This window comes from Camellia sinensis, chromosome 1 (assembly GCF_055761805.1).
Source record: "Camellia sinensis isolate YWXY chromosome 1, ASM5576180v1, whole genome shotgun sequence".
In the NCBI taxonomy this organism is placed as follows: Eukaryota; Viridiplantae; Streptophyta; class Magnoliopsida; order Ericales; family Theaceae; genus Camellia; species Camellia sinensis.
In genome coordinates, this window is record NC_138961.1 from 35,720,180 (window position 1) to 35,741,980 (window position 21,801).

Consider the following 21,801-nt stretch of genomic DNA (forward strand, 5'->3'; position numbering starts at 1 on the left):
ACAAAATTTTATTATAATTATTATAACATTAAATTATATTATTTATAATAATTAAATTCATAAATAACATAATTTGATGCAACACGCTTATAATATTTCCTGTTGGTCAAAAGCCAAATAATACTACTTCATTAGGAGTCTAAATCCTCTTCTTAGATCTTCTCTACTTCGCTCTCTACTTGGTGGGTCATTGGGCCTACTTTTGGGCTCAATTTCGATAATTTGAACAATTCACATTTTAGGATTTATTGAGTATATCATACCTATAAAAAAATCAAGTTGATCAGATATCAAAAACCACGTGTTCGAATCATTGAACTAAAAATTGTTTATTAAAAAAAGATAATAAATAGTTTTATTTTTTAATAAAATATTTTTTAGTTTGAGGATCTGAACACGTAGTTTCCAATATCTGATCGACTTAATTTTTTATAAATATGATATATTCGATAAATTCTAAAGTGTAAACGATTTAAATTATCAAAATTGAGCTCAAAAGTGGGCCCAATAGCCTACTAAATAAGGAGCCAAGCAAAAAAAAATCTAAGGAGAGGATATGAACTCATTGATTACTGGTTCTATGATAAAGGATTTGATTGAAATCCCTATTAATTAGTGTGTTTGGTTTGAATTTTTGAATTAAGGTTTTTGAAAATTAAGTTTTTTGATGTGTTTTTTATTTTTAGTGATTATTTTTTAAATTTTAAACATTTTTTTTTACTTTTTTAGATGCACCATACTTAGATATACTCAAAAAGTAAAAAATTTGTGAAAAAATATTTTAAAAAATTAATAAATACATAAAAATACAAAAAATGTACTGAATTCTTGTTTTTTTTTATTATATATTTTTGGTATTTAGTGAATTTTTAAAAAGTTTTTTTCACAATTTTTTTACTTTTTAAGTATATTTATGTTAGGTATGTCTAAAAAATAAAATAAATAAATAAATAAATTGCTTCAAATATTAAAAAAATTCAGTAAAAATAAAAAAATATGAAAAATAAGAAAGTAGAATTTTTTGAAAAGTATTTTTAGAAAGGGCAAATTACATATACACCCCTCGAGGTTTGGCTAAATTACAGATGCCCCCCTGAGGTTTGAGAAATTACGAATTCCCCCCTGAATGCTATATTTGCATAAGAAATTAGGGGGTAATTTGTTATGAAATATAAACCTCAGGGGGCAAATTGTTATGAAAATACAAACCTCAGGGGGCGGGATGTAATTTCTGAAACCTCAGGGGGTATCTGTAATTTAGCCAAACCTCGAGGGGTGTATATGTAATTTGCCCATTTAGAAAAGAAGAACCAAGCAAAGTAAATACTATTTTGTTTTTGGAACAATTATGAAAAATTATTGGTTGTTTATCCATCACAATTCATTAAAGGCTGTTTTGACAAGTGAATAAAAAGTTATTTTTGATTTTTAATTTATAACAATAATATATTCCCTTAAATGAGGAGTTTTTTTTAAAAAAAAATATTCTAAAAAATTAATAATTTAGAGAATTGACCTACTTTTCAAATTATTTAAAAAATAATCTGTTTTTTAAAATTATATTTTGAAAATGTAATTTTAAATTAAAACTAAATTTTCAACATGCAATTTCATCTCGAAATTACATGTTGAAAATGTAATTTATGATGACATAAACTTTATTAAGATATATTACATTTTCAACATGCAATTTCAAGGTGAAATTGCATGTTGAAAATGTAATTTCAATTTCAAAATCGTATTTTCAAAATGTGATTTCAAAAAGCAGATTAATTTCCTAAATAGTTTGAAAAGTGGATCAATTCTCTAAATTATTTTTTTATATAGAATATTAAAAAAAATCCTCATTTAAGGGAATCCATTATTGTTATAAATTAAAAATCAAAAAGTTAAAAAAAAAAAATACACACACACAACTGCGAATTTATATATGGCGGTATTTGGGAAGTAAATTTTTTGATTTTTTTTGATTTTTTTCACTAAAAGACAAATTGTTTACAAAAATAAAAAAACTAATCTAAATAAAATGTCACATCAAATCCCATAATCATTTCATTTTTTCTCTTACAAACATTACATCTAACTACAAAAAACCTAACTATCTTTCCAAATATAAAAAATTTTCTCCAATAATATCATACAACTAAAAAAATCTGCAAAAAAATTCACTTTCAATACCCACTATATTTTTATAAAAAATTAAAAAATTAACTTTTAACTTATTTTTAAAAAGAAAAATGTTTGAGGGCCACAAAAAGTGTGGCTCAAATGGCTCAAAACTGTCAAAACGACGTCGTTTTGCGTCGTTTTACACTCAAAACGACGTCATTTTGACAATTTTGAACTATTTGAATTACACTTTTTGTGGCCCTCTACCATTACTCTTTTAAAAATAATAAAAGTCCCTTCATGTTTTGCAATCATGCAACATAAATTTATGAGATTCAAAAAAAAAAAAAAAAAAAAAAAAAAAAAAGCACACAAATACGTAGGCTCACTCCCTCCACCAATTACAAGCTTATCGTGGCACCAAACCAAATCAATAATTACACTGCAACAACCAAAACCAATCAATAACAATTACACTGCTGTTGCAGTGGTGTCGGTATAAATTAATAAAAAAAAATATATAATTTTAATTATTAATATTTATAATAATTTTTACTTTTTAATAATTATTTTCTTCTGACAACTTTTTTTTGTCCTTTTCTGGATCCGACAAAACAGCCCAAGGATGATATGGTTCATGTGTTTGTAAGCAAAAAGTTTGCTTCGGCTTTTACTTTTTACTTTAGCTTTTCCTTTTTTGGTCTTTTTTCAGAGTGATTTTTCTGTAATAAAGTAGAATTGTTTCAGCAATGTTGCTGGTTTGGCAGCCCTGTGTTTTGATTACGATTTACCCATTTGTGGTAAAGGCTATTCATTCAACTCTTTTTTTTTTTTCTTTTGTTTTTTTGGGTTTTCAGTCGTTGATATAGCAGTTCTAGAGACCTATAAGTAATTGTATTATTTTTCAAATAATGTTTTTTTTTTCCTGTAATAATTTTTCATTGATTGAGCAATTCTAAAGTAATAAATTTACCAATTGCGACTAATATAAGGGTAGTTACACCTGGAATGGAGATTACACTCTCTGTCTCTAATTCCCAAATGTAAAAAACTCCTCATCTCCACTCCCATTCCTGATAGGAAACCTATCACCTCCCCTCCCTGCCCCCGCCCCCTAACGGGGTTTGGATTTTCCTAACCTCGAAAAATCCCGACTCTTTTTTTTTTTTTTTTTTTTTTTAAAGTAAAGGGAAGAAAAAATATACAAAGATACATAGATATACACAGATATACAATCCAATCTTGATCTAACACTATACACACAGAGGGAAGAACATATATACAAAGATACATACATTTACATACGTACACAAAGATGAGAGAGAGAGAGAGAGAGAGAGAGAGAGAGATGAGAGGAGGTCTAATAATTGTGTTTTAGGGTTTGGTTTATATATATATAGAGGGGTATAATAATAATTTCATATCGGGGACGGAGACGGAGAGGGGACTGGAGAACGTATCACCGTCCCCGGCCCAAAATTTGTCGGGAATTCATTTTCGAATACCATCCTCAGCCCATCAGGGGATATTTTTCTTGAAAAAATCGTTCTAATAGGGGTCGGGGAACCGGGTCCCCATAGGGTCGAGTTCAAATTACCATCCCTAGTTACGCTACAATTTGGCTTCTTTACACCCATTTTTTCTTTACAATCAATCAAAATTATTTTCTCTTTACACTTTCAATATATCAAATTTACCTCAAACCCACTTTCTCTCCTTACACCGATTTCATCACCTCTCTTTGCTCTACTTTTACTTTTTGCCATTGCCACTATCGACCATCACTATCACCACCTCTAGCAACCAAACCACAACCCACTATCTCCTCCTCCGCCTCCGACCATCACTCTACAACATCTAACCTCCGCAATCACCGTTTTGTAGTCACCCTATTACCACAACTACCACTTTCACCGCCCTTCAACCACTGCGACCACCACCATCTCAACCGCAATCGCCTCTACAATCTCGTCTCCAGCCCTCCCATCATCGTGATCTCTACCCCTGCAACCTCCTTTCAAATCTCCACCCATGTAACCCATCTCGTTTTCTCTGCGTTAAACGGAACCTCCTCAATTTCCCTTCCTAAGAGATAGGAATGGCAATGGGACGGGGCAAGGCCGGGGATCACTCTCCCTGTCCTCGATCCCCGATGGTAGAAATTTCTCCGTCCCCGGTCCGGATTCCCGACGGGGAGCCTATCACCACCCCCGCCCCCGTCCCCCAACGGGGATTGGGTTTCCCCGACCCCCATAATTCCCCGGCTAAAATTATAAAAAAAAAAGAAAAAGAACAACAACAACAACAACATAAACATCCAACAACAACAGATCTGAGCACACACTCATCAACAACAACAACAATCATCAACAAATCTGTGAGAGCATATATATTCATCAAATGTAAAACAATAAAAATAAAAAATAAAAAAATCTAACGCATCTTTTTCTTCATCTTCATTAGAGGCTCAGATGGATGAATGAGGCGACAGAAGCGAGAGGCAGATCGGAGGGACGACGACGGCGATTTGAGCTCAGACGGAATGGAGGGACGATGACGATCAGAGGGAGGCAGAGAGATCGTCGTGAGGCAAATCGGAGGGAGGGAGAGAGATCGGCGTGAGATCGGAGGGAGGAAGAGAGATCGGCGTGAGGCAGATCAGACGGAGACAATAATGGAGGTCGGGGTGAGGCAGTGAGGTCGGAAGGAGGGAAGGAGACGAGGGTTTGAGAGAGAGAGAGAGAGAGACTTGAGTCAGTATATTTGGTAGTGTTACATCTTTATTAGGAAACATATATATATAGGGAGGGTTATAACTGTAATTTCTTATCGAGGAAATGGAGACGGGGGACGGGGACGGGGACGGGGCGGGTCTAGGCTGGGGAAGGGATCACCGTCCCCGACCCGAAAATAATCAGAGATTTATTTTTTAATACCATCCCCGGCTTGTGGGGAGTTTTTTTCGGGGTCGGGGGGTCGGGTCCCCGTCGGGCCGGTTTCAAATTGCCATTCCTACTAAGAGAGAGAGGTTTCAAATAAAGACTTTGGAGGAGGAGAAGAAAAAGAAAAAGAAGAAGAAAGAAGAATGGGTTGGTGTTTTTTTAAGTTTGAGGATTTTTTTTAGTAATTTTAGTTAGAGTTAACATTGTAATAATTTTTTTAAAAAAAACTTTAGTGTATAATGAGGAAAAATGGTGGTGTAGGTAAGATTACCCCTAATATAATTGTATTATTTTTTCAAGCAAGTTTTTTTTTTTTTTTGGGTCTTTTTAAATAAATTTTGGGCAAATTACAAACACCCCCCTCGAGGTATGGTGAAAATACAAATTTCCCCCTGAGGTTTGAGAAATTACAAATTGCCCCCTGGAGGTCAAATTTGCATAACAAATTAGGGGGGAATCTGTATGAAAATAAAAACCTCAGGGGGTAATTTGTTATGGAAATATAAACCTCAGGGGGCGGGATGTAATTTCTCAAACCTCAGGGGGGAATCTGTATTTTCACCAAACCTCGAGGGGATGTTTGTAATTTGCCCTTAAATTTTCAATGAAGCAAATATGAAGTTATAAATTTATGAAAAAAATTACTATTCCGGAGAATTTTGGAAAAATTATTACACAATAGTGAAAAAGTTTATAATTTTAATTATTAATATTTATAAATTTATCACTTTTTTTATAAAAAAATTTCTAACACACTTTTGATGTGTAATTCACCCCAAATTTATCAACTACAACCAATATAATTGTATCAAGTTATCACATTTTTATCTATTGAATTATTATAGTATTATTTTATTATATTTTATTTATTGTATAATGTATCATCACTTGGTACTGCCCTGCCGTAAGGTGGACAAGGCCACAACCACCACCACAGTCCCCTGTGGCCACCTTCGCCATTATATTTCCACTGTTATTGTCACTTGTTACCTGTCACCTTCACTATTATCATCAAGACCATTACAATTGCTACCATAAGACAGTAGTCATGATAGTGATGTAATGGTAATGATAGTAGTTGCGGTGATAATGATGACTTTAATAGAGTAGGGATGGGGTTAGGATTGTGGGTCTAGTAGTGCTAGTGATAGTTGTGATACCATAATGAAATATTATAATTGAATTAGATTTTTTAATTATTAAGGGGTTGTTTGGGATGACCTAAATAAATGTACTTTTTATTTTTTACGAAAAGATGTGCAGAAAAGTAGAAAGGTGGTGTGATGAAAAAAAGATAAAAAGACAGATTATTTTTTGATTGCCAAACTTGGCCTAAATAAAGATTACATGATGTGTATATATACAAAACCTATGTTTTGCATGGGCTTTTTAAGTTATTTTAGTTATAAAAATATAAAATAAGTTAAAAATTCAATAGGATAAAATGTTACATTCAAGTCAAAATCATTTTATTTTTCTCTCACAAAAGTTAAAAAAATCAAAAAAATCCATTCCAAATAGTCAAAAAATCAAAAAATTAAAAAGTCAACTCATACCTCAAATGAAGCTAACTAACCATATTTCTAATACAAGAGATATGATCCTCTATACTACACTATACAATAGCTAAGTTACAACAATATTATTAGAAGAACTGTTATTGTGATCCTCCTTGTGATATCGATATTAATACATAGTTATAGATTCAGTTAATCTTTTAACTTATATATATGGTAAGAGTTAATATAATTTGTGATTTTCAAATAGAGTTAATTAATTTTCACATAATACACTTAATTTTGTGTTGGATTGACTTATCAAGTACCACCTTACTCTTCTTCTAAACTTTCTTTTTTTTTTCTTTTTTTTTCTTTTTTTTTTTTTTTTTTAAATCTCTTACATGTTAAGAATCAATTCACTCTTTCTTACAATCCTGACTATCTTATAATTATAAAAAAAAAAAAAAAAAATAGTTTGTGAAAATGACAAGAATGCCCTAAGCTCCCGCATATTTTAAATATATATATATTTGGTCTTGCCATTATTTTTTCAATTAAAACGAGTCCTAAGCATGATAAACATGCAAATACTATATGGATTGCATTGCACTGTAGCAACCCATCATGTGAATATGTAAATAACATAAAAATTAAGATATGGTGGATGCTATGAGCAAGCAAAAATAAACCTCATCAACCTTATTTTTGACTATTTTAGTCTTAAGTGGTAGGCTTTTTCTCACTGTCATTTTCATCATCATTAAGTCCATGCAAACACCAAAAATAAAGTAAAATATAAAGTTAAAAAAATTGGTTTTTTTAAGTAGTACATCAAGATTAGGATAACCATTGCACTAATGATCTCAATTCAAACACGTCAATCCTTAAATCAGCTCCAAACAACACTACTGTAGCATACGTTTGTGGAATGCTATTATTAAAAACCACCTACCATTAATTATTTAACAAATCCACAAATTCTGGCCTCACTCTATCAAAATGTTCCTAATATAAAACCTTGGCTCCCAGTTTTAAGCCACACTTTTCCTCTAACTTTTTATTTATTATTATTATTATTATTTTTAAGCAACTAAAGACCAAAAAAAAAAAGCAAACAAAAAAAGTTAGTAAAATTTTTCTAAAATTGTTTCGATTCTTTTTAAAATTTGAAAATCGTATAATTTAGGTCTCGTTTGAAAACATCACTTTTTAGCTTAAAAGTCAAAAAGTCACTAGAAAAATCAAAAAGTCAACAATTTATCCTAAAAAGTCAAAGATTTCTTTTTCTGTCTACTTTTTGCACATCTTTTTGTAAAAAACAAAAAAGTAATCCCAAATATACTAGTTTTTTTTACATCATATTTTACTAAAAAATTAAAAAGTTACTAAAAAAACATGTTCCCAAACGAGGCCTTAGATAGATCTAAAAGAGTAGAAATTGACTCAAATTGAAAAGGTTCAATTAAAATGACAATAATTGAAAAAAAAAGAAAGAGCAAAAATGCCAACTAACTCCCAAAAGAAGAAACGAAAAAATATTGAAAATAATGTATGGTGTCAACGATCAATAAGATGATGTGTGACTTACGTTGCCTTTCACTTAACTGACCAAGTGGGTCCCTCCCTATCCTCATTTAAAGATCTTCATTGGTCAGTAATATCATATCACAACACCACATGACAGCATCGCTGCACCAAATACCTCCTCAAGAACTCCCACAATCAGGTCATCTTATCCCATCCCAATTACCTTTGACCAAAATATGCATAGAGAAACAACTGAAATAACCAACATCATGTGACATAGAAAAAAGAACTTGTATCTATAAAAACAGGAGGTTCAAATTCAACGTTAATACACTGACCGAAGCATCACAATGGTAAATAACTGATGTAACTGAGTTCTAACTTTGAACCATGTCTGGTTAAACTTTTAACTATTTCTCAAAACAAAATGCCACCAGCTTCCCAGTAATGCTGAAATCGTTGGCCATTACATGATATGATTTTTTGCCATCAACGAGCAAACCTCTTTACAATTTGGGATTCCTGCTGCAACTCATCATGGTACATCCTTCATCTCGCCATACCACAAAAAAGATGGAAAAACCAGTTGTGGATTTTAGCTCAAGCCTTCTACTTCGGCTGGCAAAGCAAAAGTTGGCATTGGCATCTGGCTTGACATCACGTCAGTCATTGTGCCCACCAGCCTGTTCCGACCCTCTTCAAATCGAAAATTGTCGTGATTCAGATTCTGTTCGAATACACCCATTTGTGCTGCAACATCCTGAGACGCTCTCTGGCTAGCTGCATTTTCCACCACTTGTGTGCCAGTACTGTCGAGGCCACTTCTGATCCAGGCAATGTTGTTCAAATCTGTGGCAATGGTAGCCAACTCGTGACTAGAGAAGGGAGGTGGTTCATCATAATCAACAAACTCGGGTCCCAACAATGATCTCCGAGAAGAAGCCCCATTTGAAGCTTCACAGCAACCATGGCCACATTGCAAAGGAACAACGGGCTCAACACCAACACCTTCAAGAAATTTGCAGACCCCAAAGTAAGGTTTGACAGCTTGGATCAATGGCCCCTGCATTGGATCAATCCTTGAAAATATAGAACCAGTTCTTGAGCTGCTTGGAGGGTTGTAAACGCTGAATGCGCCGACACGTGGCACTGGACAAGAAAGTGCAGGACGGTTTATTTCAGCAGCTCGATGTTCTTCACAATGGTTGAGTCTATTTTGTGTCAAGCTCAAATCTTTTCCCTCTAGGGCCCTCAATGAATTATTTTCTCCATATGATAGGGTTTCTTCTGAGGATGCTTTTGTGCAGTCTGGGCTTCCTTCTTCCAAAATGTTGACAGATGATGGTTTAAGCCTTTTGAGCTCTGTGCCCTTGCGCCTCAGTGTTGAATTCCAGTGGTTTTTAATTGCATTGTCCGTTCTACCGGGCAGGAGCTTTGCAATTGATGCCCATTTGTTTCCATGAATTGCATGAGCTGCTAAAATGATGCGATCCTCTTCATCTGCAGCAAATTATGCACAGTAAGACTCGATCAAGAACAATATCCATCGTAAATGTGTTCATTTAACATAGTACATGCACAAGTTTATCCGGTCATCATTCATTGTGTGATCTGAAGCTCGATGGACTAGCAGAGGAGGAAACAAGCTTTTTACTGTTCCGTTGTTCAACTTTTTCTGTAGCAAACATTGGAAGATGAAGAGAAGAAAAGAAGACCCCTATTGCAAACAGGGATTTAAATAGCTTTAGTTTTAAGTTTCCATGGTAATATAAAGGAGAAAAAAGATGGCGAAGTCCAGAAATTGAGCAATAAACAACCAATCAATAGCAGTGTTCAAGAATAAACACAACCAGATGACACCAATCAATGTAGCCAGCATGTGGCTGGTTCTAATGTTTTGTTTTGTATCATATTTCTTCATTGTACAATATAAGTAGTTTGTTTGAGATTGAGAAGGCACACCCATATGGGATGACATACTGTGAGGTTTTGCTGGTTGGCTCCTATAGTTTTGATTAAACAAAATTTTCTTTCAGCAAGGTAAAAAAATTAGAATAAAAGGAATACCCAAATTTGTGAACCCCTCCCCTACCCTCCCTGTCAAAGGACAAAAAAAATAAGGCAATAACAAAAACACTACATAGCAAACACATATCTCTTATCATGTCTTTCAGCTGGATCTATTATGCCAAGACAAAAATCATTTCAGTTCCCCGACTTATGCCAGGTACCAAGGGCTATATACTGGAAAAGTGACAGATAGCTTAACTAGTGACGTCTGAAGGACACCAAAAGACCTTAGACTGGGAATTTGCCTTCATCCAAAGTGGGGTGAGGAGTGGGGTAGTGGGGGTAGATGTTTGTGGGGAAGGATTACCCAATTTTACATACTCGAATAAGCTAGAGTCCATATTTGTATCTTAAATCTGTCGGCCCAATTTGACCTCCCACAGAACCAATTCTACTAGAATTTTCCTACACAGGAAAAAGCTTAATGTTTTTCAAAAAACAATAATCTGTCAGAAAAAATCTATTTACCTTTAAGACACCTTAAATTACTATAATTTTAATGACATAGAAAGGTACAAATCCACTCAAGCAGCTGATGAAAAGCCTCTGCATGTACAGATATTTCAGGCACTTTTCTAAGATATTTCACACTCATAATCTAAACAGAAAGATGAGATAACAGGATCCACTAGGGTATGTTAAGAAATAACTTGAACTACTACAGAGGGACTAGGTCTAGTTTACATTACACGGATTTGGGTGGGTGCCGGTGTGTATCTAGAGGTCGGATCCATCAAACTTCAAATTTAAGGATACTCGGACTTGGCAACAAAAGGTCATATTTTATATTTTTAATCTATTATGTGAGATAAAATGATGTTATACGTAACTTGCAATGTCAAAGAGGAATTTTAATCATTTTATAGAAATTATACACCAACATATACATATAATGATAATGTTAGATACAAATAGATAAAAAAGAAGTGTCCGATAGAAAGTATCATACACATATCCCACACTCTTGTCCAAGTGTTGGGTGTCCGACGCGATTATTTGATTTATTTTGAAGAGTCATGTAACATAGGTTATCCATACTTTAAAACATGGACCAGGATGAATTCTAATGGCATCATTCTGAGATCTTGATGAATTCCAGTAAAAGTTCACGGTTTTACATCATTGAAAAATTTAAGCACATTCTTTACATGACATCAAGACCTTTCTCCTGAACCAGCAAAAGGGGACATGCTGAACCAGATTTAGAGTTTCATTTTCACAATAAAACTTAAAGTCAGGTAAATAAGTAAGCCATTTAATGGAGTTTGGTCTGTTTTTAACTAATTAACTGAAATTAAACATATCTTAGACAATAGGGACCCACAAAATCTAATCCATAACAAGGACATCATCTTCATGTCCAATGATTCATCATCCTCCTACAACAATTTGTCAGCTTAAGACATCTTTAGTCAACGCAAAGCATATCAAATGTCAATAAAAACTCACATTTAAATGCAGTAACACGTGTATTATTTTCTTATGTTTGGTCTTATGTCATGTTATGGATATTCTTCTAATTCTATCTTGATATGATATAAATGCATGTGTGGGTGAAGGGTCTGATTACCACACCCTAAGCTATTTCGCTAATCTCTCTTCATTCTCCGTCTATCCATTCTTCTTCTACATGCTAATTCCATATTTTAGGCCAAGTTTGGCAGCCCAAAAATAATCCATCTTTTTATCTTTTTTTTATCACATCACCTCTCTACTTTTCTGCACATCTTTTCGTAAAAAGACAAAAAGTACACTTATTTAGGTCATCCCAAACAACCCTTTATATTTCAACTTGGTATCAGAGTGATCCAATCCAAGTCCAACCCTATAACACACAGGAAAATTTTGGAAATCATGTGAGGTGACCGCAATATGCTGACGTCATTATCCGTACAATGATGTCAACATCTATACAGATGCTGTTGGCTGGCAACTAATGGTTCAATTGTCTCGATCTCCTGGTGATAATAGTGATTTTTGTGAATTTTTTAAAGCCATTTGAAGTGCCTTTTCAAATGATTTTCGGATTTTTTTCCTATTTTTTTTTATTCAAGCTTTGAGACAACACCCATGCTTTTGATTGTTGGAACCACTTCTACGGGTGCCAACATACCTAGGGGAGGTCTGATCTTGTGCTGGTTTGGTGATTTTTATAACCTTTGAACCTATTTTTGAAGACATAGTGGTCGGTCCCCTCCGTTTAGGCCTTGCAGTGGTCTTTCGCTCATTTGTTTCGGTATTGTTTTGCGGTGGTTTGGTTGATCTGCTTCTTGGTCCTTTGGTTTCATCTTGTTTGGTCCTTTGCTATTTGGGATTCTCTTGTTGTATGAGTATTACAACACTAAAAATTTACGGGACCAGTTATTGCAACATAAGCCTTTTACCACCGATTTGGGGCAGCTAAAGCAACATTGGCGGGCATTTATGATTGGCCTACTTTCTGGATTAGATTCTGACTAGCAGGGTTTTAAGGATCAAATTCTTCCTAATGAGACTTTTACCCACGATAATATCTATTCTCATTTACTGTGCTGATCATTAAGAAAGAGCCTCTATGACCAGTCCCACCCACTACTACTTTTTCAGAATCTTCTGCTATAGTTTCTAGTAGTGGAGGTTGGGTAGTTCTTGTGGTGGCGGTTCTGGTGGATGAGGTGCTAAGAAGTGTGACTATTATAGTGCCACCAACCACACAAACTACATTGTTGGCAGAATTATGGCAATACAGATTATATGAATCAAGTTGCTGATGATATTACACAGCCACAACCAACTTCCATTCCTTTCGGACATGTGATTCCTACTTTTAATTCTCATGAAAAACTCACTACTTAGATTAGCGAGCTTGTTCAAACACTGCACACAGCTTTTCTCTCATCTTCCACTCTCACTTTGGCTAATTCACGTACTATTGCATGTGTGGTCAATTCTTATTTGTTTTAATGTTATTAATGATTTTACCAAAAAAGATATTAATAGATTCTAATCTCAACAAATTAATCAACTTAGCTGCAATAACAAGAATCGAATTTATGAGCAATTCGGGCAACTTAGGCCTAACTCAGTTGGGCTTGAGCAGACAACCTCGGGTTGAAAATAGGCTTGGGTATCTCTTAGCACACCTCGAACTGGACTTGGACAACTAACCAACCCTTAGTTGCTTCTATATACAAAAAACTCTGGTAGCCTACTAACTAATATACATTCTCCTACAACAGGAAATTTTACCACAGAACGTATTTTAGATCACTCATAAAAAAAACTAGAACCAATAAACCTCTCTACAAGAGGTCCTCAGGATGCTCTACAATTTCCAGGCCAGAAAGGCCAAGAGGAGTTGGAAGGATGAACATCTTCACGAGCACGATTAAACAATTTGGTAACTCCTTAGAAGGCACACTACCTAATTGCAAAAAATAAATGGATTAAAAGCATACAAACAATGGTAATCCACTTTAGATTTGACGGTGTGTGGTACTATAGAAACTGAGGTTTGTAAAATAGTAATCCATCCAATAAAAGAACAAGCATCAGCAACAGCGTCAAAAAGATAGGTTAAACAGTGTCACTCCAATAGCTGTAACAAGTCAAGAAACCATTTATCCACTAATAACGCATAGTTGAAGATTATTTTAGATGAATACACAGACCAGGAACGAAAGTACAGTAAGTTTAAAGAATTGAACCAGTATTTAATATCATACAGCCAAAAATTATGAGTCACATTTGGAGTGAAAAATATGGACAGTTCAAGGCTTTCATACAGTTCATTTAGGTCTGAAAAAAGGGTTGCTCCATGACTGTTATTTATAGACATCCTTTCAAAGGGGATGGGAAAATAAAGAAATAAAACACTAACAAATATCCTTGCATGAGGTTTCTCAATAAAAAATAACGCTTACGATTCCTCAGATAAAATATATAAATATATCAACATCAAGTGAATATCCTACACCTGAGCAGAAGAGTACTCAAAGCACATCTAGGCAAACCATTTCACATGGAGATGGCTCACATGGCCAGGGACGAGAGCAGGAGAGGGGGTGGGGAGTGAAGGCATATAGAGGTTTCCAAGGTTGGAAGCGCCTATGGGAGCGTATAGATATTTTATATATTTAATACATAAATATATTCTAACAATTGTTTTTTCTGATCAGTTGTAATATATTCGTTAAAATGTGAATAAATATTAGAGAATTAATGTCAGGTACAAATTACCTTTGTTAAGTATAAATAAATATTATGCAAAAAAAAAGTCCTAAAATAAGTTTTAAGTTGTTTTGCTTTTATTTCTTTGAGATTTGAATGTTTAAGAGGTTCTATCTCAGTCGGGAGCAAGTTTTTTCCTCAACGGGAGGAGGTTTCTTATAAGTTTATTACTTGAGAGTGCAAAATCATGAGTAAGAAACGACATCTTACACTTCAATTCCCATCCTAGGTATGATTTTGTACTTCAAATATGGAGGCTCGAAGTTTCATATAATCACAAATTTTTTTTTCTTTTTTCATATGTAAAAGGGGCATAGCCTCAAAATACCTTCCGTTTTGTTTTTATGGATGAAACTATTCTCTTATGATTAGGCGCTAATATGAAATTTCACATTCTTGAGAAAATGTTTAAATGAAATTTCACCCTCTAGCCTCCCAAACCTTCATATTTAAAGGGTAAAAGTAGGAAATTTAAACACACAACAAACCCCAACCATTCATGAACATATATGTAGCTTCAACATGCAATGATGATTTGATTATAAAACGTGTCGAGCAAAAAATTAGAATTGAATCATAACTAAAATGTTAGTTGGCTTGAGATAGTATTCGCATTGATTGCAAGAAGATGCGTGAAACTCCATTGCATAACAGTTAAGGACCATTATACTTAAATTTCCAAAACAAACAAACAATATAACAAACATAAGTCATTAATTGGCTCTAATGAATGCGAATTACATGGGGATCCCAAATCATCAATACCCCTATTTTCACTTTATACAAAATTCTCCTACCTAAACACCCCATCTACAACCTAACATCACATCCTATTAGAACTTTTTACTCTTTAACCCACGTAACTGCAAGACTCCTAATACAACATCACCTACACATAATCTTGTTATCATGAATAAGAAAAGTTTTGTTGCCTAAAACTGCAAGTAATAACCTCACCTTCCTAACATGACAAAACACTTGCATAAAGCCTAAGAAGCACAAGCACTTCTAAGAAGGTGGCAAGTCCGAGTCGGACACTTACACTCGTTGGACACTTCCCAACACATGTTTAACACTTGTCAAAATGTATCCTATTTTTTTTGAAATAAATAAATAAATAAATAAAAATAGATCTGAACACTTGGAGGACACACATATCCATTACTTACATGTGTCCACTGATTAGACACACATGAAACTAATTATAAGTTTGAACTAAATAACTTAGGATACCACAATAAAAGAAAAAATAATGTAAATTTATAAAATAAGTGTTATATTTCATTTTTATTATTTTTAAATGATATATTCATATATATGACATATAATAAATATATAAATTTATATATTTCGTGTGTGTCCCCCATGTGTGTTGTCTTATATTTTTTGAAAATTGGCATGTCGGTCAGTAGAGATGTAAGAAAAATAAATAAAAAAAACCGATTAAACTGAACCAAACCTATTATATTTGGTCTTTTTTTAATAAGAATCGGTCTGTACGGTTTTTTATTTTGATTTTTTTTGGTTTTCGATTCGGTATCGGTTCAAGCACATTGTACACCGAACTAAACTGAAACCGACCGCTTCAACATGTATTGTATTTATAATATATATATATATATAATGTAATAATATAATGATATTAATAAGTATAATAAATTATTAACATTGATTAATGTAAATTTGTAAACTCTTATTATATATAATGTCAATTCTAACTCATTATTCTCAAAGCCTTAGTGTTTTATAACTTTTTTTTTGTTTGTATTTTTGTTAATTTAGGAATTGAAAAGTATTTATTAAATGGATGGATTGGATATGTTTGAAGTGGTAGACAAATAACTACTTCAATATTTTTACATACGTTAGTGACTATACTAAAAAGTGACTTGAGTTTGAAAGGTCATAGACCGATTAAACCGCACTGAATTAAACCGTTTCAATCGGTTTGGTTCGGTGCGGTGCGGTGCGGTTTAATAAGAAAAGTGGTCTATATCGGTATTCAAAATAATAAAACCGATATTATCAGTTTGATGAAAAATTTTACCTAAACACCGATTGTACCAAATCGATTACATCCCTATCGGTGTGTTCGTGTCATGTCCATGTTTCTTAGCATAAAGAATAAATCCGCAATTTACATACCACGAAGAAATCGTACGTGACAACAAATTCTTAAAAATCTCAAATTGGAGTAGACCAAATGAGCAACAAACAAAAATGCTAGAGACCACAATTTATTTTCTCAATATTTCATTTTGTAGCTTAATTGGCAAGCTATTATTTTACTAAATTTGCACATAGTATTATATTGAACCAATCATTGATCCCCTTATTTGACACAAATTGGTAAAAATTTATATTTAACAATTCTCTCTTCTTTTCCCTTTTTTTATTTTCTTTTTTATTTTTGATAAGTAGATCATATTAAAAGATCATAAAAGCGGATGTTGCCCATGTACAAAAGGTTAAATCATGATTATCTATATCTTGCAAAACATAAGATGACAATTTTGAAAGAAACAAGTAGCATAAGATAAGAAGACAAAATCCAAATTTCCCCTTTTCCATCATAATAAAAAAAATATGTTTGTTTAATGTATTATAAACTCAAACATGTGGCAAAGATCATCAAAAATTACAACCATCAATTCATTCCTCTATACCATCTGCAAGAATTTTGGATGTTCCATGGAAGATGAATCACCCCATTAACATTTTATTTAGTATCTCAAAATAGATATTATCCAAAGAAATCATCTCACAATTTTAAATATGACACAAATTGGCAAAAATTAAAAATGTAACAATTCTCTCTTCTCTCTCTCTCTTTTATTTATTTATTTATTTATTTGGGTTAAGTAAAGTAGATTATATTAAAAGATCATAAAAGTGGATGTAGCCCATGTGCAAAAGCTTAAATCATGATAACCTATATCATGCAAAACATAAGATGCCAATTTCGAAAGAAACAAAGTAGCATAAGATAAGGATACATAAGCCAAATTTCCCTTTTCACTATAAAAAAAGAAAAGAAAAAAGAGAGTATTATAAACTCAAACATGTGGCAAAAATCATCAAAATTGCAACCATCAATTCGTTCCTCTATATCATCTACAAGCATTTTTCCCGTTCAAGAAAATTCGAAAGGGATAACACTTCAAAAGATATGATGAAGTTCATTGTTCATCTTACTGGCTCCATTTTAGGAGATGAATTTCTACAACAAATGCTATAGAATATTAACGGGACCACTAAGAATCAAGCACAATGAATAAAAGGAAGTTAAAACCAAACACAACACATGATCGTAGAGTATTGAAAGCGAAGATCATTCAACACCACAAATCCAATGCAAATGCACAAATCAACAATAACATTAATAGAGAAGCAATGAAACTACTCTCACTACCGACTCACTCAAGGATCAATCCCAAAAAAAACACAGACAAAACCCTCAGATTCAAAATGAAATTTAAAAGAAGTATGGACTAATCAAGAGAGGTACAAGTAGAATTCATATATGGAAGAGAAAGGAAATGAGATTGAATTGGTAATGAGATTTGTATGTTTGAGAGGTTCTATCTCAGTTGGAAGTGAGTTTTTTCCTCAACAAGAGCAAATTTCTTATAACTTTCTTACTTGAGAGTGCAGAATCACCAGTAAGAAACGTCAGCTTACACCTCACTTCCCATCCCAAGTATGATTTTGTTCTTCAAATATGGAAGCTTGAAGTTTTATGTAATAACAAGACTTTTTTTTCATATACAAAAGGGGCATAGCCTAAAATTACCTTTCGTTATTTTTTTTATGGGTGAAATTATTCTCTCTTATGATTAGGGGGCTAATATGAAATTTCACTCTTGAGAAAATGTGTGGGGTAACTAGTGATATGTTTGTGCACATATCACCCTCTAGACTCCCAAATGTTCATATTTAAAGGGTAAAAGTAGGAAATTTAAATCCACAACAAACCCCAACCATGCATGAACATATATGTAGCTTCGCCCAACATGCAATGATGATTTGATTATGAAACGTGTCAAGAAAAAATTAAAATTAAATCATAACTAAAATGTTAGTTAGCTTGAGATAGCATTCGTATTGATTGCAAGATGTGTGAAAGTCCGTTGCATAACAGAACCGGACCATTTTACTTAAATTTCAAAACAAATCAACACAATAAACAAACATAAGTCATTAATTGGCTCCTATTAATGCAAATTACATGGGGGTTCAAAATCATCAATACCCTTATTTTTACTTTCCATATACAAAATTCTCCTATCTATACATCCCATCGACAACCTAACATCAAATGCTATTAGAACTTTTTACAATTTAACACCATGTAACTGCAAGACTCTTGTTACAACATCACCTACTCATAATCTTGTTATCATGAATTAGAAAAGCTTTGTTGGCTAAAATATGCACGTAATAACCTCACCTTCCTAAAATGACAAAACACTTGCATAAAGCCTAAGAAATACAGACACTTCGATGAAGGTAGCATGCCCGTGTCGGATATTGACACTCGTTGGACACTTCCCGATATGTGTCCAAAGCTCGTCAAAACGTGTCCTATTTTTTTAATTTTTTTTTAGATCCGGACAATTGGAGGACACACGTGTCCATACCTTGAACACTGTCCACCGATTGGACAGATACTATGTTACATGGACTCTTTTATTTCACCCACAATATCCGTGTCCACCGGATATGACATGAGTAAGGTTGTAGGATATGTGTCCGACACTCATATCCAATTTAGACACTCGGATCCTTTAATTTGTTACAATATATGAAAAGAAGAAACTCACATTTACTAGTAAAACAATACTTTAAGCCTCACATGAATTAGATATAGAAATTTCATATTTTTTCTGAATCCTATTCAATTTCAAATATATATTCCTATATAATTTACAACATTTCATCCGAGAATATTATATAATATGCAATATATATAAGTGTCTATTAAGTGTCTCCGCATCCATATCCAATTTTGAATACGTATCCCAAGATTCTAAGATTTAAATTTATGAAGGTCTGACACTTAGAAACACACCCATACACGATACTTGTACCCGACTCCATGTAACATAGGACAGATATGAAACTAATTATATTTGTTGGAACTAAATAACTTAGGATACAATAATAAAAGAAAAGAAAACAATGTAAATATATAAAATAAGTGTTATATTATATTTTTTTTATTATCTTTAAATGATATATTCATATATAACATATAATAAATATATAAACTGGCGTGTCCTACATTTTTTAAAAATTGGTGTGTCAGCAAGTCCGTGTCATATATGTGTCCATGTCCATACTTCTTAGCATAAAGCATAAATCTGCAATTTACATACCACAAAGACATTGTACATGACAAACTCTTAAAATCTCAAACTAGAGTAGACACCAAGTGAGCAACAAACAAAAAATGCTAGAGACCACAACTTATTTTCTCAATATTTCATTTTGTAGCTTAATTGGCAAGCAACTATTTTTCTAAATTTGCACATATTATTATATTGATCCAATCATTGATCCCCTTATTTGACACAAATTGGTAAAAATTTTCTTTTCTTTTCGTTCTTTCTTTCTTTTTTTCTTTTTTTTTGATAAGTAAAGTAGATTATATTAAAAGACCATAAAAGCGGATGTTGCCCATGTACAAAAGGTTAAATCATGACAGCCTATATCATGCAAAACATAAGACACCAATTTCGAAAGAAACAAAGTAGCATAAGATAAGAATAAATCAGCCAAATATCCCCTTTTCCCTAAAAATAAAAATAAAATTGTTTAATGTATTATAAGCTCGAACATGTAGCAAAGATCATCAAAATTAAGACCATCAATTCATTCCTCTATATCATCTGCAAGCATTTTGGATGTTCCATGGAAGATGAATCACTCCAATACATGTTAATATGTTATATAGTATCTCAAAATAGATATTATCCAGGGAAATCATCTCACAACTTCAAAATTTAAAAAAAAAATCCCGTTCAAGGAAATTCAAATGGGATAACATTTCACAAGATATGAAGAATTTCAACAACAAACGCAATAGAATGTTAATGGGACCATTAAGATTGAAGTAAGTTAAAACCAAACGCAACACAAAAGTCAGAGACACACATACATGTAAAATGATCACAGAGTATTGAAAGCAAAGATCATTCAAAACCAAAAATCCAATGAAAATACACAAATCAACAGCTACATTAACTACCCTCACTACTGACACACTCAAGGATCAATCCAAAAACAAAAAACAAACCAACAAAAACACAAAACCCTCAGATTCAAAATCAAATTGAAATCAAGAGAGGTACAAGTAGAATTCATATATATATATGGAAGAGAAAGGAAATAAGATTAAATCGGTAATGGCGGTGATTACCAGTAAAGGGCTTGCGCTTAACGCAAGGGTCTAGCTGATTACACCACCGAAGTCGGCACGACTTGCCGGACCTCCCGGGAATTCCTCGGGCGATCAGGCTCCAATTCCTCGCGCCGAACTTGCTCACGAGGCGGCTTAGTACCGCGTCTTCTTCAGGCGACCAAGGTCCCTTGACTCGGCTGCTACTGCTACCACCACCGTCACCGTTTCCGTTTCCGTCTCCATCACCTTCGAGAACTACAACTAAATCTGCGACGGCGTCAACGGCGGCGTCAAGGACAGGCGATTCGGTTTGGTCCTCTTTCTTCATCGTTGGTTTCTCTCTCTAGCCTTTCGGTTTTGTTTTGTATCTCTCTCTCTCTCTCTCTCTCCGAGTTTTTCTCTCTCCAGTCTGTATATATATCTATTGCAACCGGTACCTACCTGCCTAACTGCAAATTTTTTCAGGGACAGCGGACTTGATTTAGACAAATGTTTCGGATTCTCTCGTCTGCCCTTCCTCTAAGGCGGTTTTTTTAAATTTACCATTGTGTCCTTTTATTTGTATCCTCGTTTGGCATGAAGAAATTTGAAATTTTTTAGTTAAAATAATCACAAAAACATAAAATAAATTAAAAAATTAATAAAATAAAATATTACATTCAAATCATAATTATTTTATTTTTTTCCTCATAAAAGACAAAAAAATCAACAACCCTATCCCAAACAAAGCTTTAACCCCAAGTTGAAATAATAAAAAAGTCAACCTGCATTCCAAACGAAGCATGTGTTGTTCTGTTTAGGAGTGTGTGCGATGCGGTTCAGGCAGTTGGAGAGTAAAATTACAAACCGAATAGCGGGTTAGCGGATTAGCAGATTAACAAATTGCGGCTTGGGCAGTTTTTGACAGATTGGCAGATTGAAGAATATTCTAACTAATTATCATACATTTGCTTAATATATAACACTAATTTGTAAAATATTTTTTTAGATATATAACACAAAATAATTTACATAATATGTTTCATATATATAATCATTAATT

General features: G+C 33.3%; 1 protein-coding gene across 1 annotated transcript; it reads right to left on the bottom strand.

Moving 5' to 3' along the window:
- Nucleotides 1-8,349: 8,349 nt before the first annotated feature.
- Nucleotides 8,350-21,285, bottom strand: LOC114279995 (transcription factor MYB25). Its single transcript, XM_028222307.2, has 2 exons — nucleotides 20,778-21,285; nucleotides 8,350-9,577 (listed from the first exon to the last, which is right to left on the bottom strand). Exons 1-2 carry the CDS (start codon nucleotides 21,085-21,087, stop codon nucleotides 8,673-8,675), a joined length of 1,215 nt encoding a protein of 404 aa, XP_028078108.1. The 5' UTR covers nucleotides 21,088-21,285; the 3' UTR covers nucleotides 8,350-8,672.
- Nucleotides 21,286-21,801: the final 516 nt, after the last annotated feature.